This window comes from Heloderma suspectum, chromosome 2, assembly GCF_057233095.1.
Source record: "Heloderma suspectum isolate Gila_16-S chromosome 2, 16-S_ref, whole genome shotgun sequence".
Classification (NCBI taxonomy): Eukaryota; Metazoa; Chordata; class Lepidosauria; order Squamata; family Helodermatidae; genus Heloderma; species Heloderma suspectum.
In genome coordinates this window covers 359,291,384-359,315,568 of record NC_139459.1, presented here as the reverse complement: position 1 = coordinate 359,315,568, position 24,185 = coordinate 359,291,384, and the positions used below count along the sequence as shown (strand labels likewise).

The window sequence follows — 24,185 nt, the reverse complement described above, 5'->3', positions numbered from 1 at the left end:
GTTGTAGCTTTTAAGGCTGTTATTTATTTTTTTATATAAAGCTTTGCTGATTTTTATTCTCTGCTCTGTTTCCTTGGATTTATTCCTGTGGTCTCATGCGATACTATTTTAATGCTACATTTTATCTTACTGTACTTCTATTGTATCATTTTCAAATTGTTATTTTATTTTCTGAGCCACTCAGATAACTTTTTGTTATGGGCAGCCTATAAATAACATATACAAATAGATACCTTTTGTGCTAATGAATTCCATGGTAATTATTAACCTGAATGAAGTTTCCGAATGTATGTGTGTGTCTCCAACAAATGAACTATGAAGCATATTTTAGCATTTCATAGAATTTAGCATTTTGACTGTCAGCTAACACTCTTGGGGGGTATTACAAAACCTTACAGAATTTTAAACTTTAATTGAGGGTAGAAAATGGCAAACCTCTTAAACAGGATAGTCAATATCATGCCAACCAAATAGCTAGCGCCATTATCATCACCATTATTATTACTCCTGACCCAACCCAACTCACCTTAGGGGTGCAATTCTGTTGTTGAGTTTGGAGAGGCAGCCGGTGCAGTTCTTTCCGTGCTGGCTGCGAGAGTGAGGGTGTGAGGAGCTCGGACTCCTGGCTCCAAGGCCAGAGCACTGTCTCCGCCCTCAGATCCAGGAATCTGGACTAAACTCCGGCCCCCCGATGTTCTCTAGGGGCCATGGGATTGCTCTCCCCATGTCCCACGGGCCTGACAATGACACAGCATTCATCTGGGGAATAAACATAAGGTTTTGGGACAGAAGTGCAAAGGGTAGCCACAAGGAGAGATTTGTTCCTGATTTATCCCAGTGTGCCTTTATTTCTTTACTCTTTTGCCATCCCAGCCCCCCTCTTATAGCCACAGGACTCAGCCATCTCTACTCTGAGAACTGATGGGATGGTGAGTGGGAATGTGGGGGTGGGGGAGGACAAAAAGCACTCACGTCTTGAGCACAGGGATAGATAGCAATGATGAATATGGACCACTGCCTTGTTGTGGCAAAGGGGCTTGCCTAACTCAGTGAAACCCTAAGCTAAGCCGTCCAGGGCCACCCAAGACGGACAGGTCATGGCAGAGAGTTCTGACAAAATGTGGTCCACTGGAGAAGGAAATGGCAACCCACTCCAGTATTCTTGCCAAGAAAACCCCATGGAACGTATCACAAGGCTAAAAGATATGATGCCGGAAGATGAGCCCCTCAGGTTGGAATACTACTGGGGAAGAGCAGAGGGAATTTCCAAGTAGTGCCAGAAAGAGTGAAGTGGCGGGGCCAAAGCCGATAGGACACTCAGCTGTGGATGTGTCTGGTGGTGAAAAGAAAGTCCGATGCTGTAAAGAACAATATTGTTTAGGAACCTGGAATGTCAGATCAATGAATCAAGGTAAGCTGGAGGTGGTCAAACAGGAGATGGCAAGATTGAACATCGACATCTTGGGAATCAGCAACTAAAATGGACAAGCATAGGTGAATTTAATTCAGGTGACCATTATATCTACTACTGTGGGCAAGAATCCCTTAAAAGAAATGGAGTAGCACTCATAGTCAATAAAAGGGTGGGAAAAGCAGTACTGGGGTACAACCTTAAAAATGATAGAATGATCTCAGTACGAATCCAAGGCAAACCATTCAACATCACAGTAATTCAAGTCTATGCCCCAACCACTGAGGCCAAAGAAGCTGAGGTTGATCGGTTCTATGAAGACCTACAACACCTCCTAGAACTAACACACAAAAAAAGATGTCCCCTTCATCATAGGGGATTGGAATGCTAAAGTAGGAAGTCAAGAAATCACCGGGATAACAGGCAGGCATGGCTGTTATCCCGGTGTACAAAATGAAGCAGGACAAAGGCTAATTGAGTTTTGCCAAGAGAACACACTGATCATAGCAAACACTCTTTTCCAACAGCACAAGGGGCAACTCTACACGTGGACATCACCAGATGGTCAATATCGAAACCAGATTGATTATGTCCTTTGCAGACAAAGATGGAGAAGCTCTATACAGTCAGTCAAAACAAGACCTGGAGCTGACTGTGGCTCAGATCATGAGCTTCTTGTTGCAAAATTTCGGCTTAAATTGAAGAACGTAGGGAAAACCACTAAACCATTCAGGTATGACCTAAATCATATCCCTTATGAATATACAGTGGAGGTGACGAATAGATTGAAGGGATTAGACCTGATAGACAGAGTGCCTGAGGAACTATGGACGGAGGTCCGTAACATTGTTCAGGAGGCAGCAACTCAATCCATCCCAAATAAAAAGCAATGCAAGAAAGCAAAGTGGCTGCCTGATGAGGCTTTACAAGTAGCTGAGGAAAGAAGGGAAGCGAAAAGCAAGGGAGAAAGGGGAAGATATATCCAACTGAATGCAGAGTTCCAGAGAATAGCAAGGAGAGACAAGAAGGCCTTCTTAAATGAACAAGGCAAAGAAATCGAGGAAAACAGCAGAATGGGAAAGACTAGAGATCTCTTCAAGAAAATTGGAGATCTCAAGGGAACGTTTTGTGCAAAGATGGGCATGATAAAGGACAAAGAAGGCAGGGACCTAACAGAAGCAGATGAGATTAAGAAGAGGTGGAAAGAATACACAGAAGAACTATACAGGAAAGATCTTAATGTCCCTGATAGCCATGATAGTGCAGTCACTGAACTAGAAGTGAAGTCAAGTGGGCCTTAGGAAGCATTAGTAACAACAAAGCTAGCGGAGATGACAGTCTTCCAGCTGAGCTATTTAAAATCCTAAAAGATGATGCTGTTAAAGTGCTGCACTCAATATGCCAACAAATTTGGAACACTCAACAGTGGCCGCAAGACTGGAAAAGGTCAGTTTACATTCCAATTCCAAAGAAGGGCAATGCCAAAGAGTGTTCAAACTACTGTACAATTGCACTCATTTCACATGCCATCACATGCCAGCAAGGTGATGCTCAAAATCCTACAAAGTAGGCTTCAGCAGTATGCGAACCGAGAACTACCGGAAGTATAAGCGGGGTTTCGAAGAGGCAGAGAAACTAGAGATCAAATCGCCAACATTCGCTGGATCATGGAGAAAGCAAGAGAATTCCAGAAAAACGTCTATTTCTGCTTCATTGACTATGCTAAAGCCTTTGATTGTGTGGATCACAACAAGCTGTGGCAAATTCTTAAAGTGATGGGAGTACCAGACCACCTTACCTGTCTCCTGAGAAACCTGTATGAGCGTGAAGAAGCAACAGTAAGAACAAGACATGGAACAACCGATTGGTTCACAATTGGGAAAGGCGTACGACAAGGCTGTATATTGTCGCCGTGCTTATTTAACTGATATGCAGAGTACATAATGAGAAATGCCGGGTTGGATGAATCACAGGTTGGAATTAAGATTGCCGGGAGAATTATCAACAACCTCAGATACGCAGACAACACCACCCTAATGGCAGAAAGCGAAGAGGATCTAAAGAGCCTCTTGTTGAGGGTGAAAGTGGAAAATGCAAAAGCTGGTTTGAAACTCTACATTAAAAAAATTAAGATCATGGCATCTGGCCCCATCATTTCCTGGCATATAGAAGGGGAAGAAATGGAAGCAGTGACAGATTTTATTTTCTTGGGCTCCAAGATCACCGCAGACGATGACTGTAGCCATGAAATTAAAAGACGCTTGCTCCTGGGGAGGAAAGCTATGGCAAACCTAGACAGCATAGTAAGAAGCAGAGACATCACCTTGCCGACAAAAATTCGTATAATCAAAGCTATGGTTTTCCCAGTAGTAATGTATGGCTGTGAGAGCTGGACTATAAGGAAGGCTGAGCGCCGAAGAACTGATGCCTTCGAACTGTGGTGCTGGAGAAGACTCTTACGAGTCCCCTGGACTGCAAGGAGGTCAAATCAGTCAATCCTAAAGGAAATCAACCCTGCCTGCTAATTGGAATGACAGATACTGAAGCTGAAGCTCAAATATTTTGGCCACCTAATGTGAAGCGAAAAGTCCCTGGAAAAGACCCTGATGCTGGGAAAGATTGAAGGCATAAGGAGAAGGGGAAGGCAGAGGATGAGATGGCTAGATAGCATCACGGATGCAATGAATATGAACTTGAGCACACCCCGGGAGAGAGCGGAGGACAGGAAGGCCTGGCGTGCTATGGTCCATGGGGTCACGAAGAGTCGGACATGACTTAACGACTGAACATACATCTGAGCTGGAACATAAACATTTTTGTGGAACTTGCTAATGCTGTGCCAAACTTGCGATTCAATTGTTGCTGCAAAGAAAGCTGTAATTTCAGAGGAGTGGATGTGTTTGAGAAAAGAAAAAGTTTATTAAGGGTGCAATCCTATGGCCGCTAGACAGCCGTAGGATTGTTCAATTTTTGGGAACTGACCTTGGAGCCTGTGCTTTGAGGTCGGCTCCCAGAAAACCGCCTCCCTGCCCCCTCCCCCTTGTAGGCGGCATGTGGAGTGTCCGCGGGCTCTGCGCGCGGAAGAGCAGCGTGGAGCGGGCCAAAAGGGAGCATTCCCAGGGGAGGGGAGCGCAGAAGTGCCGGTATGACACTGTATCGTCCAGCCTCTCCCCCCCACCTGCTCCAAAGTCCCACAGCCAGACAGCCGACAGCTGCCTAGCCACAAATGCAGGGCAGCTGGAGCATGGAGGAAGAGATCCCTTCCGTGATCCGCCCACCCCGCATTGGATAGGCAGTTGCCTTGGAGTTCAGAGGTGGCCACCTATCCTGATAGGATTGCTCCCTTAGTATCACTAAACTGGTTGATCTGGGGAATATGGTTTTTAAAGGAGAAGTTCTGAGATTTCTGTGTGGTTAAAGACATTATGGGATATAATAGTTAAATTAACTACTGCTGCCTCTTTAAAAAAGAAGACAACACAGGATATTGTTTTATGATAACTGGAAGTTCTTTATTGATTGCTGGAATTTACATTAAATGTTTTATCAACTATTAACTTGAAAAAATGCTTTCATCCAGACTGAATGTATAGATCACAAATGTTCCAGGTCAGAAATATTCCAATGTAAACGTGAGGCAATCAGGTTAAACCATTTATCCAGTCACCGAAATGATCCAATATTTAATTACACAATATACTGATTCTTAATGTTAAGCCAAGTTATTTTCAAAACATTTCAAGTATTATTCTACCTACCTTAAGTGTCACAAGTGTCTTGTAAGGAAATATTGTAAGACTAAAAAGACCAACTTTGCATGTGCTGATGGGGTCTAAACTGGTGTTTCTTTGGGTGGTATTCCATGTTAGTCCTACATAAACTAGACCCACTGAAATGAATGAGACTTAAATTAGTCACAACTAACTTAACTCCCATTCATTTCAATGGGTCTACTTTATATAGGACTAACATGGAATACTACCCTTTGTTTATAATATTTCCATACCACCCGATAGCTGAAGCTCTCTAGCCGGTTCACAAAAATTGAGAGGTGGTGTGGCCACAGCGCCAAGGATTGAGGGAGGAGCCCTGATCTTCACACCAAGCGTGGCCAAGGTGAGCAGGAGCAGTGCCAGGCAGTCATGGCCAATCTCATGCATGACCAGACGCAAAGTGCAGAACGGGAGCTTAATCGACACACAGCCAGCAAACCCACTTGTAGTGCGGGAGTTTGAGGATGGCAGCCCAATCTGGGCGAACGGTCAGGAAGAAGACTGCCCTCATGACCCACCAAGACAGCGGTGCAAACCCGCTGACGGTGCCTGCCACCACAATGCCTTTCTGCCTTGGCAGTAGAGCAGAAGAGGGAGAGCAAGAAGATGGAGGGGCGTGGTTCCATTGCCGTGGCAGCAGAGACACTTCCTCTCCTGCAAGGAAGCCTGGATGTGCTGGGGTGTGTGGCCAGAGGGCAAGGTTCCTGTCAAAGTTGTAGCCGGGTGTTTGTAAGCCCGCCAGGTACTGACCGTGGAGGATTAGCCCCAAAGCCCTCTGGCAGCACAGAGAGTTGAGGGCCAAAGAGAGCTCAGGGCAGTGAAGTCAACATCCCTGACCTTACCCCTAGGTTTCTGAACTGACTCTTAGGAACTACTCCACAGCAAGAACTTGTCAAATTCATTTTATTCTGGACCTTCCTGCAAAAAAGATTATATTTTCCCTAACTTTATTTTTGAATTCATTAATTCTGTCCAATCTTATTGGATGAAAGTGTTCTTGTTTAAGCATTATTTTCTTCTAATATGTGAAAGCAAGAAGTATTAGAGTTTAACACTTCTTGCTTTTAAATTCAGTCTTCCTGAACATTCACGTATCTGAATATTTTTTAGTAACCCATCTAAGTTTTATCTTATCTAGACATTATTTCCTCTGAACATACTACTCATGTAATCATTATGTTTCTCCAATATTCCAAGTTTGGTTATAAAAATATTGAGTTTGATCCAGATTAAGTTATACAGTAGGCTCACTGAAATCAATGGGAGTTACGTTAGTCCTGACTAACATAAGTCCCATTAACTTCACTGGGCCTACTCTAAACATGACTAAAACTGGATCCAACCCATTATTTTGTGCTTCATTACCTAATGGTGATGTGAATGTGTTCATTCCTAGTATACATTCAGTTTCTTTAGAATAAAGAAAACTTTCCATTTTATCTAAGAAGTGTAATGAAATATTTCTGCCTTCCTTTTTCTTCCCTATAAAGATATACCATTCTAGATTAGTGTTCCCACTGAAATAGTACAATATTTAATATGAAAACACATGGGAGAATCCTTACAGAGTAGTTCTAATGATATAGGATTCATTAAACTCATTTTGTCATCCAAAGCACTGCTTAGTTCTCTCCTAGATACAAAATTTAACTGTGAATTGCTGTCACTTCTATGAATCTGATTGCAAACAATGAATCTTATTTGAGGATGCACTCTTAAACATGCTTAGTAGAGAGTAAGCCAACTGAACTCAGTGGGACGTAGTTCTGAGTAGACATGTTTAGGACTCTGCTGAGGACGAGGCAATTCCATCCATTAAGGCTGATTTTTAAAATACTACAGTAAAATCTAATAGCTACTTCAATTAAGCAACTATCATGAGAAAAAATCAAAAGTGACAAATTAACCCAATTAATTAACATCAGTCCCTAATGAATTAGTATCACAGGTCCATAATTTGCCATCTTTTTCCTCACTTGATTGTAGTGACTGAAGTAATCATAATCATACTACTGAAAACATTTACAGGACAATGCATGTATTCAATATAATTCACTCAAGTCACTTTATCCAACATTTATCCACAAGGACACTATACATACCAAACACCAATCATCAATATAAACTCCCCAAACAATTCATTAGAGGAAGTAATCAATTAACACATTCCAATTCCCTTCTTTATTTAATGACATCAACAAAACTTTTAACATTGGAAATGATCCTGCCAAAGCCAACTGATTTTAAGTCCCATTGATTTCAACAGACGAGTTAAGCAACGGTTTAAATCTCTCCCACTGAACTCAATGAGAGACTGTAGCTTAGCATATGCTTTCCATACAGAAAGTCCCATGTTCAAACCTTAGCATTTCCAGATAGGGCTGGGAAAGACCCCTCCCTGTCTGAGAGCTGCTGCCAGTCAGTGGGTTAAATCCACCGTTAGCCCTACTTAGAGTAGACCCATTGAAATGAAATGTTTAACCCACAGTAGACAATATCAGGGTAGATGGATCAATGGTTCAACTCTGTATAGGGCACCTTCATATGTATATGAACATCAGATTTGCTTAAATTTGGCTGGATTGTGACCAGTGATTGTAAACCCAGTAAACATCTCAAATGTTAAAAGAAAGCATTTTGTGGCAACCTAAAGTGTTAAGTAATGTTTTTTATGGTATAAGTTTTTGTGGACATACAGTTTGGGTGTGGAGGATAGTAAACAGGAAGTACAAACAGTGGCAATCATGTTATTAACAGTGGCTAGTCATAAAACAGTTGTTGGTAACACAAACATCATTGTGTAAGCCAATAAACACATGTAGTGTTATTTTTTAAATAACAACCTTTATCCCAGTTTGATCACAATGGCTGGGTTCACACAACACGACAAGCCACAATACGGGTTGAGTGTAGGTTGTAATTGAGCAGTGGGTTGCTGTTGAATCATTGGTTGTGTGAACCCAGCTGCGCTAACAAACCATGGTTTGTTAACCACGAACAACCAACGAAGAGAATCTATGGTTTGTTGTTCGGTTGTGAACTGTGGGTTGTTCGTGGTTAATAAACCATGGTTTTTTGGCATGGCTGGTTTTGCACAACGCAACAACCCACAGTTTAACAACCCACACTCAACCCATACTCTGGCTTGTCATGTTGTGTGAACCAGGTCGATGCCCGTCAGGATGTTTGTGTTATCAACAAGAACTGTTTTGTAGATGGCCACTGTTAATAATGTCATGATCACTGTCTCTACTTTCTGCATTTCATTTCCCTCTCACGGGTTTATAAACCCCCCACCCACCCCATCATGTGTATATATACCTGTAACTCAGAATAATCCTTCATGGCTCTGATGGTGGATTGTGGTCTCTGAAAGCTTATGCCATAATACATTTGTTAAGTCTTTAAGGTGCCACAAGACTCTTTGTTGTTTTTGCTGCAACAGACAAACATTGCTACCCCTCTGGAAATGATCAAATGTTGTCAGTGCTAAATCAAGAAGACCTGAATCATAAAACGAAAGGAGAATCCTCCTAATGGCTCTTTAATATTTCCCCTTATTCTTGCTCAATCCTTTCCTTCAGTTCTTCACCAAAGGACCTTGCTGCCACATTGTTATGTCTCCACCATCTGGAAGCAGATCCCATGTCTCTCCCCACCCGCCCCCGCCCCCAGCTTAAGAATCAACCCTTTGCTACAGGAAGGAGCGTTACTAGTAAGATAGCCAGGGTGGTACACTGGTGAGAGTGTTGGACTGGGACTTGGGAGACATGGGTTCTAGTCCCCACTTGACCATAAAGCTCACTGGGTGACTTTGGGCCAGTCACTGACACTCAGCCAGCCTACCTCATAGGGTTGTTGTGATGATAGAATGGAGAGGAGCAGGACCATAGAAGCCACCTTGGGTTCCTTGCAAGAGCAAAAAAGATGGGATATAAATGTACAGACAGACAGACAGACAGACAGATAGATAGAAATAGATAAGACAATAATACAGATTAAGTGCAGAAATATATAATGCAATGATTTTGTCTTAAAACAATTTGTAGTGATTAATACTACAAGGCTGCATTTTTTTTAAAAAACGGGTGGGAGAAGAATTCAAAGCTTTACTAAGTAATCTGAGCCACAGCAAATGGAAAAGAGCAAGAAACAACAAAGTATTACATTACATATATAGCAGAATATCAAGTCAAATGCGGCATAATATGCAGTTATAATGAAATCATAAATTAGAACACAAACGTAAGAGAATAGCAATGCATATGAAAATGGGCATAAAAAACATAGAACACAAAGTAAATATATAGATGAGGGAAATTCCAAGGCAGTGAACAGAGTGCAATGATCAAACAAATATCAAGCAAGAATTGGTACAGATAACAGGATGGTCCAAGTAGAAATGTAAGTGGGGGATCTCTTAGGGCACAATCCTGTGCACTTTTAGACAGAAAAAAGTCCTATAATTCCCCCCAGCATTCCCCAGCCAGTCTGAATGCACATGATGCATCATGTGCGTTGAGACTGTGGCCTAGGATTAGGGATGTCTACACTGGCATAAACCATGATTAACACTAACCAGGGTTCCCGCTTCATAGCAAACCCTGTTTGAGGAGGAATCTGGTTAGCATTAACCATGGTGAGCATCAGCACCAAAATATCCTTTCATCACAGTTAAGGGGAGTGGGGAGCTGACTCCAAAGAAGGCAGAGCATGGGAGAAGGAAACCCACAGCCCCGGAACCTGCTCACACTCTCTTAACTGGGGTTAAGAGATTCCCAGCGTTACATCTTCACCAGCCCAATGTGAGGCTGATACACAGAACAATTTAGGGTGCAACCCTATGCATGTTGAGACAGAAAAAAGTCCTACAACTCCCAGCATGCCCCAGCCAACACAGGATTGTGCTCTTAAACATACGAAGCGAGTTGTCTGACTGCCTGCACAGGGCTTTCGACAGATGTGCATAAGCCCTATCTTTTATGAGATACAAATTCAGACACAAAATATACAAGAAAACCTAAAAGGGGTTACAGTTCATTTAACATTGCAAGTCCGATAAACCCAAGGGCCTTTTTCATTCCCTTGCCGCTCAAATCAAACACGTTGACTTCTACCCCAACGCAAATGATACCACCCATCAGACTTCCGATGTTGCTTTAAGGAAAGCTAGTTACACAACATGGAGGATGTTTAAGCAAATGTCACATGAAATCTATGATTTTCTGAATGATTCCAAGTGGCTTATACATTAAAACAAAAAACAAAGAAGGCGCCCACTCTGATTACTCAAATGCTACTCTTCCGTGGCTGATGGGTGCAGATGTAAGGCTTAATGAGATGCTGTGTAGACTTAAGAAGCAACGCTGCCAGGCAGCCGCTTGAGTGTACCTTTTCTGACCTGATGCTTCACAGTGATAAAGAAAACCACCGTTATTCAGGGATAACGAGGGCTGCCTCCGAGAGGTGGGGTGAGGTAATTTTATGGACTCTCGCCTCAACAGACGTATAGGGTGGGTTGGCTCTTTGGATCGTAATGCGTATCACTTTACTTACTACAAACGGTCTTAGTGGGGGGAGGGGGGCTCTAGATGGTAATATGTATTACATCACACTTCAAAATGTGGCAAGCCAGCCCTGCTGCATTTCGGGACTCTTTAGGGATGTCCGTCATTTGCAAATCTGGCCCTGTTTGGGCCCAACAGATTTCCACTGCCTGCCCGGCTCAGCTTGCATTTGTGAGCTAAGCCGCAGGGTTTTCCTGAAATCTGGGAACTTTTTTCAGGTTTCTTTTTTCGTAAATAGAAATTTGTGCAAATTACAGCTAAAATTTGTGCAAATTCAAATGATCAAGGTGCTGGAGCAACTCTACTATAAGGAAAGGGTACAACAGCTGGGATTGTTTAGCTTGGGAAAAAAGGATAAGGGGAGACATGACAGAAGTGTACAAAATTATGCATGGTGTGGAGAATGTGGATAGGGAGACATTTTTCTCCCTCTCCCATAATACTTGAACCCAGGGTCTGATTGGTGAGAGATTCAAGACAGATAAAAGAAACTACTTCTTCACACAGTGCATAGTTAAACTATGGAGTTCGCTACCACAGGATGTAGTGATGGCCACCAATTTGGATGGCTTTAAAAGGGAGTTAGACAAATTCCTGGGGAGAAGGCGATCAGTGGCTACTAGTCCTGATGGCTATGTGCTGCCTCCAGTAGCAGAGGTAGTATGCCAGTACACCAGTTGCTGGGGAACATGAGTGGGAGGGCGCTGTTGCGCTCGTGTCCTGATTATGGTTTTCCTGTGAGCAACTGGTTGTCCATTGTTTGAACAGAATGCTGGACTAGATGGACCCTTGGTCTGATCCACCATAGCTCTTCTTGGAGCTATTCCAAGCCAGAATTTACTTAATTTATGCAAATTGCAGCTGCAATTTGCACAACTTTCTATTTACAAAAAACCCCGGAAAATCCACAAGCTGGCCCGACTCAATGCAGATCGAGTTGGGCCAGCTTGCAGGGAAGCAAACCAAGGTCCAGGGGGCCAAGCTGATGAAAGCTCAGCGAGCTCCACCCTCCAGCAGATTCCTCCAACATCCCTAGGATCCTCCTCATTTTGCGGAGTGGGCCCTGAGCAACTGTCCTGCCCTGATGACACCATCATCAGAGGCAATATAGCTAAATAGACCAGTTGCTGGGGAACATGGTTGGGAAGGTGCTGTTGCATTTGTGTCCTGCTTGTGGAGTCCCAAGCATAGAACCCTTGTTCTGATCCAGCATGGCTCTTATGTTCTTCAGCTGCTTCTTTCCTGAGGCAGAGAATCAGGATCTAAAGCAGGGGTGGGCAACTTGAGGTCCTCCAGATCTTTTGGCCTACAACTCCCATCATCCCACACCACTGGCTATGCTGGGGAGGCCTGATGGGAGCTGTAAGCCAAAACATTTGGAGGGCCACAAGTTGAATACCCCTGATCTAAAGAGTACCCAATTAATTTTTCCCAATTAATTGTAGACTAGTCAGGAAGACAAACATTACTGCCTGTGGAGCATTGGGTTTGGCTTGGAAGGGCCCCCACCACTTTTGATAAAACGTTTATGATTTTCTAGCCCTGGGTAAGTTCTAAAAAAGTGGTTCTGCCCATCTGCAGCATGGTTCAGTTTGAACCAGGGAAATTCCAGCTCTGGATGGCACAACCTGATTAGTGCCCATGAGGTCACAGACAGATTTCCCTGTTCCCAGTTTTGCAAGTGTTTATAAATGTTTGGGTTTCTTGTGTTTTAAAATGAAGGATGAACAAATAAATGAACATTGGTTTGTTAAACCCACCCAAAGCATGCAGGGAGGATCAAGATGGACAGCTGAGCCAGTGTTCAACTTGCTGGAGTGTATGGCTGTCATGAACATTGTGAGGCCAGGCTGACACCTCAGGTGAAGTATTACCCTTTAAATACTATCTCTGACTTCACCATAAGATACTACAGAGTATCGAAGCCAGGAGGGACTATCTGATGTCAAGAAAGCATTGCTTTCAAGAGTATATTTTACTTAACTTGGATTATTCCTTTCTCTACCAAGTTTTCGCCACACTTCAAGCGTTCATAGGATTTCACTCTGGAGTGGACTCTGTGGTGCACACGAAGGTGCGAGTGCCGAGCAAAACATTTCCCACACTCCAAGCACTTATAGGGTTTCTCCCCTGTGTGGACTCGCTGATGCTTTACAAGGTTTGACAGCTGAGCAAAACATTTCTCGCACTCCAAGCACTTATAGGGTTTCTCTCCTGTGTGGACTCGCTGATGGCTCACCAGGGCTGAACGTTGGGCAAAACATTTCCCACACTCCAGGCATTTATGGGGCTTCTCCCCTGTGTGGACTCTTTGGTGATTCACAACGTCCGAATGTATCGCAAAACATTTCCCACACTCCAGGCATTTGTAGGGTCTCTCCCCGGTGTGGATTCTCCGGTGTTTCACAAGATCTGATTGTTGAGCAAAACATTTCCCACACTTCAAGCATTTGTAAGGTTTCTCCCCCGTGTGGACTCTCTGGTGATTCACGAGGTTTGACTGGTGAGCGAAACGTTTCCCACACTCCTGACATTTATAGGGTTTCTCGCCAGTGTGGACTCTCTGATGGTTCACGAGAACTGACTGACGTGCAAAGCATTTGGCACACTCCAAGCATTTGTACGGTTTTTCTCCCGTGTGGACTCTCTGGTGATTAATAAGGACCGAGTGACGAGCAAAACACTTTCCACACTCCAAGCATTTGTACGGCTTCTCTCCCGTGTGGACCCGTTGGTGTCTGACAAGTTGGGATCGCTGGGTAAAGCATTTCACACACTCCAAGCACTGATAGGGTTTCTCTCCCGTATGGATTCTGTGGTGATTCACAAGAACTGACTGACGTGAAAAGCATTTCCCGCACTCCAGGCATTTAAAGGGTCTCTCTCCCGTGTGGACCCGCTGGTGTTTCACAAGCTCAGAATGATGAACAAAATATTTTGAGCATTCCAGACACTTGAAGGGTTTCTCGCCCATGTGAACGATGCGATGCATGACAAGATCTGATTTCTGAGCAAAACTCCTGCCACACTTGCGGCACGCATTCTTTTTCCTCAAGCCACCTGCTGGAAAAAAAGAAAAAATACTGACAGGGTTGAGCCTTGACCCTAGAAGAGAAAGAATCTCAGTAAATGAGATCAGTAGACAGACCAGGGTGGATGGCAGTAGGGATAGGAAATAAACTGCAAAACATCCTGGAGAAATTCTTGACACAGAATGTGGTGACTACCAGGCTACCAACTTCAGAGGGCTTTAAAAGGGGATTTCACAAAGTGTGAGCAGGCCTGGCTCTACCATTAGGCAGAGTGAGGCAGCTGCCACAGGCGGCAGATGGTGAGGTGTAGCAGTGAGGGTTTCGAAGGCAGAGCTATGTGTACAATGCACCCTGCCCTGCACCTCCTAAGCTAGCCTGCTGCCTTCAGGTGCAGTGGAGGAACACTGTCCCATCGGCAGGACTGAAGTAAGATCCAACTGCCAGGCAGGAGGGTCTTTGTACAAGGGAGGGCGCCATCTTGTCCATCTCGGGCAGCAAAATGTCTCGGTCCAGCCCTGTTCATGGAGGATAAGGCTATCAAAATGGTTACTAGTCATGATGGCTAGATGGAGCCTCCATGATCAGAGACAGCATACCCCTGAATGCCAGCTGTTAGGAACAACAGCGAGAGGCTGGGCCCTAGCTCAGTGGGAGGGCCCCTGCTCTGCATGCAGAAGGTCCCAGGTTCAAACCCTGGCACCTCCAGGTAGGGTGGGAAAATGTCCTGCCTGAAACCCTAGAGAGGGCTGCTGCGAGTCAGTGTCAACAACACTAGGGTAGATGGACCTAGGATCTGACTCAGTATAAGGCAGCTTGCTATGGTCCTAGGTAGGATGCTAGTGCCCTCATGACCTACTTGCAGACTTCCTAGAGCCATCTGGCTGGCCACTGTGAGCACGTGGGAATCAGGATGCTGCTGGACTAAATAGGTCTTTGGTCTGATCCAGCAGGGCTCTTCTTATGTCCTTATGGAATAGTCCGAAAATGAGGGGCCGCAACACGGTAACCCTGTCTCTATCACTCCACCATATTTAACTTCGAACAATCATTCTTTGGTATTTCTACAAGGCTTTCTATGCTGCTTTCATCTGCTGTTTTTAATCGGCATATATTATTACTGATTATATTTTCAACCTGGCAACCTCCAGAGCTGTGGGACTACAAGTCCCATCATGCCCAGCTCTACGGGGCACCAAACTGAAGGTTGCTATATAACACAATACGCTGTACGTGGGGCTGCCTTTGAAAACAGTCTGGAAACTTCAGCTGGTCCAAAACAGGGCAGCGAGATTGTTAACAGGGACTGGCCAATGTGATCATATTATGCCAGTACTCTTTCATCTGCACTGGCTGCCAATCCATCTCCTCACCCGATTCAAAGTGCTGGTATTAACATTCAAAGCCTTAAATGGCTTGGGGCCACGTTACCTGAAGGATCATCTCCTCCCATAGATGCCTGCCTGGACCCAAAAATCATCTTCAGGGGTCCTTCTCCAGGAGCCCCTGCCAAAGGAAGTGAGGCAGGTGGCTACCAGGAAGAGGGCCTTTTCTGCTGTGGCTCCCCAGTTGTGAATGAGCTTCCGAGAGAGGCTCCCCTGATGCCTACATTGTGCTCCTTTCGGCACCAGGTGAAGACCTTTTTTATTTTTGTAGGCATTTAATCTTTCAGTTTCTATTGTTTTAAATCTACTGTAGTTTAAATCTTTGCACTGTTGCTATGTCTTATTTAGTTATTACTTTTATTTTATACTGTAATTTTAAACTTTTATATTGTATTTTACTGGATCATATTTTATGGTTTTAATTGTTATGAATCACCCAGAGAGCTTTGGCTATTGGGAGGTATAGAAATATAATAAATAAATATATGTTGCATAGCTGTGCTGGAAAAAAAATGCAAAAGTTGGAGAAAAATCCCTAGATAAAATAAATAAATTCCAATTTTTCAATGTTACCAGTTCAGATAGTTGCCCTAAAATGGGAGCCAAAACAAGGAGGTGTTAAAGGACAATGAACTAGAGTGACTATTTGCATGACAAAGGGAGAAGCAACAGTTAGAACCTGTGAACACTTTTTTGGTTAACCAAAAGTGCTGCTAGTCCTCTGTAAGTCTTGGCATTAGCTTCTTCACAGCATAAAGGTCAGAATGGTGGGAAGATAAATCTGAACAGATCAAACTGCCTTGCCTCAGAAATGGCACTGAAGAGCTATGGAGAGTATGTGGTAATTTAACAACATGTGTGTGTGGGAGAACCCTTCCAGATATTGGCATGGTTGGGTTGGCAAGTAGTCAACAACACATCTGCATGAAATGGCTGAGGCCCATAGCTTACCACATATGCCTGGCGAGGGCAGATTAGAGCGTCCCCAAAGGATTATTTGCCAAATAATCCAATCCCTCACCTGAGAAGTTGCCATCCAAGCCCGGAGAATCCAGCAACCATGGATCTTCTCCTTGCTCCAGCCGAGAGATGAGGTTAGGCTTGGGAACCGGAAATCCTTGACAGAAAATAAAATACAAACTCATCCTCCTGAAATATAAAGGACTATGGAAAAGCACAGATCAGCACTGGCACTTTGCATTTTTTTAGCTTAGTAAAACAAGAAAGCAAGTTCCTCACCCAATGAGGCCACATTCTCGTAATTCTCCATCATGACATCTTTGTACAAGGCCCTCTGATTTGGGTCCAGCAGCGCCCCCTGCCCCTCTGTGAAATACACAGCCACATCTTTAAAAGTCACCAGCCTCTGAAAGAACAAAGAGTCCTTGTTCAGCCTCTACTACCTCAAAAACCCTCTCAGTGGTTCAGTCATGGAGAAAGAACTTCTGCAACTATTTCACCCTGAAACTTGTTTATGTACAACTGAAAAAGGAAATGAATACATCACGGGCACAACTGATGCAGAAGTGGCATGTTCAGACAACCCCTCAAGCAATCAGTGAATGCAGGATGGGGAAGCGGGATCGCGCCTGCCAGGCAAATCCTCCCCTCCGCCCTCTAGCCAGGCTGAACACAGGAGGACATCCCGGGGAGGTAGAAGGAAAAGGTAGAGGAGGGGAGGTCAGTTGAGAACTCCAGAGTGAAGAGGCGAGTTTTGTTAACAGACCTTGAAACACACCAATTGTTCCAACAGCAAGGAGTAGCAGTGCAGTCACAGGTGATTTGGGGATTCACAGAGGATAAACTTAGCAGAGGGGTTGAGGCAATGTGAAGAGGCATAAGGAGATCTTTACTAGTACGCGGGGGTAGAGGGAAGACTTAAAATAATGTTTATGTGAGCCTCTGCAGCTGTCTTTTCCCCATTTCAAACTGGTCATTCTACAGATTTAAAGGATGTGTTTTTTTCAGAACTCGCCTCAGGATCAAAGAAGGATGTGTTTGCACTGAATGCAGCAAGCACACTTTCAAACTGGCCTGAAAGTATTACATCTGTCTTTACTGCTCTGAAAGCATTATATCTGTCCTCACTTTGCTAAAAGCATTACATCTTCACCCTCATCCCCCAACGGGGAATAATACTCAATCCTTCATGTGAGTAGTACTTTCCTGGAGTCGAGAAGATATGCTCCCCCCCACCTTCTCTTCTGCTTGGGAGGAGGACTTTGAATGGGCCTTAACGTTTCAGGTACATTCCTACCTGAGCTGGCTCAACTGCAGCCCTTTGCCATCCTCTGGAAAGAGGAGACAACTCAGACAGAGACATGGCCCTCATTCTGTGTTCTGCAGAGGTGAGAAGGACAAGGAAGAGGAGGACAATTTCACACAAAAGAACAAAATCCCTCCCTCCCTTTTTCAATATTGCATTGCATTTTCTGAGTTGAAAGTCATGATGGGGTAAGAAATAAGTAATATAGCAGGATTGTTTACAATATAAAAAGCTTCTGAGATAACTGTACAGTAGGATGCCAAGGGATAATTTTACAGACTTGGATGTAAGAACTGCCTTGCTGGATCACACCAAAGGCTTATGTTGTCCCCCATTTTGTTTCAAACACTGACCAGCCAGAGCTCACAGGCAAGCCATGAAGGAAATGGCCTTCTTCTGTTGTTAGTCCTCAGCATCTGGTGTCCAGAAGTATAATGCCCCTGAATATGGAGGTTCCACGAAGGTAATAGCCATCAATAGACCTGTCCCCCATAAACTTGTCAAATCCTTTCTAACAATAACAACATCTAAGCTACTGGCCACCACCAGATCTTATGGGAGTAAATTAATTGTGGACACGTGAAACAGTACAATTGCACACTGGAAGCCATTTCCTTTTCAGCTGTTTAGAGAACTTCACCGCTGATTATATTATACATGACTGACTCATAAATTAGAATAAGCTTTGTTATCTATGATTTTTATTAATAGGTAAAGGACACAATAATGCAAATAAAAGAAACCCATGACTGAACACCACTTCCCCAACATGTCCTCCCAACCCATATATAACCCAATTTCCTGAATGGCTCTTTTTAAGATAAATGAGGGGCAAACCAGAAGGAAAGAACAATTATGCGGAAAGAGTTCAATATGCTCATGTGCTGGCGCATGGCTGGTTCCAGGACACCCATGTAAAATAGGAGTCCTGGCATCTTTCCTGTCAAAAATTAAACACTAGCATTCACCTACCTTTAAAATGCTGTGTTTCCATTCTACCTCACAATCTTAGGCAGGTGCCATCAAAATCTTAACCTAGCTCACTTTCACCATTGTCTAAAGGGCTCTAAACACGAAATGAGTCTGTGGCACCCTGAAAACTAACAGACTGATCCTGGCAGAAGCTGTCATGCAATGAGGTCCACATTGTCAGAGGCATGGGATGCTATTGTCAGCAGGCAGATATACTTGGGTGACAGCATTTAATCAATTACTCAGTTAATCAATGAAAAATCTTTTAAGCTCTTCTAAAAAGGCACCCTGATGAACCAGTCAACACATTTCTTTTATTTTAAAAGTTACTTATATTTAAAAAATAATGACTTATAAAACCAACAGATTGCAGAAAAAGCATTCCCTTCACTCTCACACAGAAAGGAAGGTCTCTTCTAAGACAGGCCTGCTAAGTCAACCATCTATAAAAACAAGTTTTTCCACCCTTCAAAGGGATGGTTTATTCATATGCAGATTTATGCTGATGCAGATTTATGGGGATGTAATAGATTTGTGCACTCTTACCTGAGAGTAAATTTCACTGAACTCAAGAGCTTACTTCTGAATAGATACTTATAGGATTGCTGTGCTAAGAAATTATTTTGATTAACTGATTACAATTTCTTTAATCCGGTGACAACTCTAATCGCTATGCACATGAAGAGAAACAATATCACCAGTGGGACCAAAAGGCTATGAAACGCCACCATTCAGCATTTTTCTGCATACCCATCTATCTGCCAACTGAGGATAACACTTGACTCATCTGATGAACTGGTCCCTGGAAGTTTCTGCTGCTATAAATCTACAAGATAATCAGGTGCAACAAAACCCTTCAGGCAAAATCTAACAGAAATCCTACCTAGATGACTGGCTTAAGTTCCATTTATTTCAACAGGTCTACTCTAAGTCGGATTTACGTTGGATTTTGCCCTGGATTGTGGTCATTGTAGCAGACTTGCCCCGTTACCACTCCGGAATCTAACACTCCCTATACGTCCGAGCGACACCGAAATGAGCAACGCTCCAACTTCTTGTCTTTTCTTCTTTCTTTACATCTCGGCCTGTCTCTCTCTTTCCACGTATTTTATTACCAACTCCTAGCCTTGATCCCCTGCCTCTCTCTTGCCACATCGCCTCCGCCGTCCTCCTTTCTCGCTCCAGATTTTCTTTTTCTGGATTTTTGTTCTCTCACCTATCCACCGGGAGGCGGGCGGGAGGGGAGATGGAAACAAAGGGAAATGCGAAGAATTGCCACTCCCTCCCTCCTCCCCTTCCAGCTTCATCATCGAAGAGGCAAGAAGCGGAGAGGGGGGAGGAAAGGCCTCCACTCCCACCCTCCCAAGGAGGAGCAGCATTCCTGCCTTTGCCCCTCACCCGCATTAGCAGACGGCGCAGATGCTCCGCCAGGAGGTTTTCCCCGCCGCTGCAATTCCTCGACGTGGCCCCCTCGCCCAGCGGATGCCCGCCCGCCTCCGACCCAATCTCAGCCAGATCTCTTGGTGATAGGGATTTAGGGAGCCATCTAGCTGCTGGGATTTGTAGTCCTCCTGCCCTTTCGCCTGCCAAACACGAGGGATTCTGGGAGCTGTAGTCCCCCCTTCCCTTTCTCCACCAGTACCCTGCCACGGTTTTGCGTGTATGCGAAAAAACAACGGCAGGGCCATCTAGAGCACTGATAAAAGTCTGTGGCGTTTTGCAGTTTAAAAACAAACGTGTTGTGAGAGTTTCAACTAACTGTGATCTTATTCCAGTCCAATCAATGCCAACATGCACCCAGTCAACGGCAACAATAAATATATATTTATTTTAAGAGTGGTAGCCGTCATAGCCTATAGCAGCAACAAGTAAGAATCTTGTGGCACCTTAAAGACTAACAAATTTATTTATCCTGCCGTAAGCTTTCATGGGAACCGTCCACTTTGTGAATGCCAACCGTTACGGTAATGATACTTTTGTAATTATAATTATAATAAAATTATAACACATAATACATATAATGTATAATAAATTATAATACATAATAAAAATAAAATTATAATTGCATTATAAAGTAAAAATAATCACCGTTTGTACATTTTTCAGTTTTGCATTTCATTATGTTAATCAGCTCACCGGCGCAGGGACACCTGTGCTATCGCCCAACGTTTTGTGAATAACTGATAAGCTAATTACCAGTGTCTCCACTTTTTTTTGCATTTAAATCTCTGTGGACATTTATTTAAAGTATTTTTGTCCTGCTCCTCAGTTAAAAAGTGCTCCCAGAGTGGATTACAATCAATCGGTAAGATATCACTGTTTACATCTCTCTCCCCTCCCCCCCCCCCAAATACACACACACACACACACACGTGTACGGCCAATTTGCGGCTGACACTTCATGTATCTGAAGCGTCCATGAAAGCTTATGCCAGAATAAATTTGTTGGTCTTTAAGGTGCCACAAGACTCTTTGTTGTGTATATTTATTATTACTCGACTGCTGAAGAACATCTTTGCCATAAAGCAGGTAAGAACAAATCACCTGCTACATTAGCAATATTCCCAAAGACATACATTTGTACCCTATTGTTGTTCAGTCATTCAGTCGTGTCCGACTCTTCGTGACCCCATGGACCATAGCACACCAGGCCTTCCTGTCCTGCGCTCTCTCCCGGAGCGTGCTCAAGTTCATATTCATTGCATCCGTGATGCTATCTAGCCATCTCATCCTCTGCCGTCCCCTTCTCCTTTTGCCTTCAATCTTTCCCAGCATCAGGGTCTTTTCCAGAGAGTTTTCTCTTCGCATTAGGTGGCCAAAATATTTGAGCTTCAGCTTCAATATCTGTCCTTCCAATGAGCACTCAGGGTTCATTTCCTTAAGGATGGACTGATTCAACCTCCTTGCAGTCCAGGGGACTCGTAAGAGTCTTCTCCAGCACCACAGTTCGAAAGCATCAATTCTTCGGCACTCAGCCTTCCTTATAGTCCAGCTCTCACAGCCATACATTACTACGGGGAAAACCATAGCTTTGATTAGACGGACCTTTGTCGGCAAGGTGATGTCTCTGCTTCTTACTATGCTGTCTAGGTTTGCCATAGCTTTCCTCCCAAGGAGCAAGCGTCTTTTAATTTCATGGCTACAGTCACCGTCTGCGGTGATCTTGGAGCCCAAGAAAATAAAATCTGTCACTGCTTCCATTTCTTCCCCTTCTATATGCCAGGAAGTGATGGGGCCACATGCCATGATCTTAGTTTTTTTAATGTTGAGTTTCAAACCAGCTTTTGCACTCTTCCCTTTCACCCTCAACAAGAGGCTCTTGAGATCCTCTTCGCTTTCTGCCATTAGGGTGGTATCGTCTGCATATTGGAGGTTGTTGATAATTCTCCCGGCAATCTTAATTCCGACCTGTGATTCATCCAACCCGGCGTTTCTCATGCTGTACTCTGCATATCAGTTAAATAAGCAGGATGACAATATGCAGCCTTGTCATACTCCTTTCCCAATTTGGAACCAATCGGTTGCTCCATGTCTGGTTCTTACTGTTGCTTCTTGACCCTCGTACAGGTTTCTCAGGAGACAGGTAAGGTGGTCTGGTACTCCCATCACTTTCAGAATTTGCCACAGTTTCTTGTGATCCATACAATCAAAGGCTTTAGCGTAGTCAATGAAGCAGAAATAGACATTTTTCTGGAATTCTCTTGCTTTCTCCATGATCCAGCGAATGTTGGCAATTTGATCTCTAGTTCCTCTGCCTCTTCGAAACCCAGCTTGTACTTCCGGTAGTTCTCAGTTCGCATACTGCTGAAGCCTACTTTGTAGGATTTTGAGCATCACCTTGCTGGCATGTGAAATGAGTGCAATTGTGCGGTAGTTTGAACACTCTTTGGCATTGCCCTTCTTTGGAATTGGAATGTAAACTGACCTTTTCCAGTCTTGCGGCCACTGTTGAGTGTTCCAAATTTGTTGGCATATTGAGTGCAGCACTTTAACAGCATCATCTTTTAGGATTTTAAATAGCTCAGCTGGAAGACTGTCATCTCCGCTAGCTTTGTTGTTACTAATGCTTCCTAAGGCCCACTTGACTTCACTGTCAAGGATGTCCGGCTCAAGTTCCGTGACCACACTATCATGGCTATCAGGGACATTCAGATCTTTCCTGTATAGTTCTTCTGTGTATTCTTGCCACCTCTTTTTAATCTCATCTGCTTCTGTTAGGTCCCTGCCTTCTTTGTCCTTTACCATTCCCGTCTTTGCACAAAACGTTCCCTTGAGATCTCCGACTTTCTTGAAGAGATCTCTAGTCTTTCCCATTCTGTTGTTTTCCTCGATTTCTTTGCATTGTTCATTTAAGAAGGCTTTCTTGTCTCTCCTTGCTATTCTCTGGAACTCTGCATTCAGTTGGATATATCTTCCCCTTTCTCCCTTGCTTTTCGCTTCCCTTCTTTCCTCAGCTACTTGTAAAGCCTCATCAGGCAGCCACTTGGCTTTCTTGCATTTCTTTTTATTTGGGATGGATTGAGTTGCTGCCTCCTGAACAATGTTACGGACCTCCGTCCATAGTTCCTCAGGCACTCTATCAGGTCTAATCCCTTCAATCTATTCCTCACCTCCACTGTATATTCATAAGGGATATGATTTAGGTCATACCTGAATGGTTTAGTGGTTTTCCCTACGTTCTTCAATTTAAGCCGAAATTTTGCAACAAGAAGCTCATGATCTGAGCCACAGTCAGCTCCAGGTCTTGTTTTGACTGACTGTATAGAGCTTCTCCATCTTTGTCTGCAAAGGACATAATCAATCTGATTTCGATACTGACCATCTGGTGATGTCCATGTGCAGAGTCATCTCTTGTGCTGTTGGAAAAGAGTGTTTGCTATGATCAGCGTGTTCTCTTGGCAAAACTCTATTAGCTTTTGTCCTGCTTCATTTTGTACACCAAGGCCATGCCTGCCTGTTATCCCAGTGATTTCTTGACTTCCTACTTTAGCATTCCAATCCCCTATGACAAAGAGGTCTTCATAGAACCGATCAATCTCAGCTTCTTCGGCATCAGTGGTTGGGGCATAGACTTGAATTACTGTGATGTTGAATGGTTTGCCTTGGATTCGTACTGAGATCATTCTATCGTTTTTAAGATTGTACCCACCCTTTTGTTGACTATGAGTGCTACTCCATTTCTTCTACGGGATTCTTGCCCACAGTAGATATGATGGTCACCTGAATTAAATTCGCCCATGCCTGTCCATTTTAGTTCGCTGATTCCCAAGATGTCGATGTTCAGTCTTGCCATCTCCTGTTTGACCACCTCCAGCTTACCTTGATTCATTGATCTTACATTCCAGGTTCCTAAACAATATTGTTCTTTACAGCATCGGATTTTCTTTTCACCACCGGACACATCCACAGCTGAGTGTCCTTTCGGCTTTGGCCCAGCCGCTTCACTCTTTCTGGCGCTACTTGGAAATGCCCTCTGCTCTTCCCCAGCAGTATATTGGACACCTTCCGACCTGAGGGGCTCATCTTCCGGCGTCATATCTTTTAGCCTTGTGATATGTTCCATGGGGTTTTCTTGGCAAGAATACTGGAGTGGGTTGCCATTTCCTTCTCCAGTGGACCACATTTTGTCAGAACTCTCTGCCATGACCTGTCCGTCTTGGGTGGCCCTGCACGGCATAGCTTATGGCTTCACTGAATTACGCAAGCCCCTTTGCCACAACAAGGCAGTGATCCATGAAGGGGTTGTACCCTGTACTGTGTGCCAGTTTGTTTGGATTTTTAA

At 43.9% G+C, this 24,185-nt stretch overlaps 1 protein-coding gene across 1 annotated transcript in view; it reads right to left on the bottom strand.

Moving 5' to 3' along the window:
* Positions 1–17,581, bottom strand: part of LOC146355601 (uncharacterized) — a 28,526-nt gene extending 10,945 nt beyond the window's left edge. Inside the window, exons 1-6 of the mRNA XM_084829943.1 lie at positions 17,423–17,581; positions 16,405–16,531; positions 16,187–16,282; positions 12,731–13,814; positions 5,624–5,756; positions 527–589 (exon numbers count right to left, since the gene is read on the bottom strand). Coding sequence (XP_084686069.1) covers positions 527–589; positions 5,624–5,756; positions 12,731–13,814; positions 16,187–16,282; positions 16,405–16,531; positions 17,423–17,497 — 1,578 coding nt within the window. The 5' untranslated portion in view covers positions 17,498–17,581. The remainder of the gene's footprint in view (positions 1–526; positions 590–5,623; positions 5,757–12,730; positions 13,815–16,186; positions 16,283–16,404; positions 16,532–17,422) is intronic.
* Positions 17,582–24,185: the final 6,604 nt, after the last annotated feature.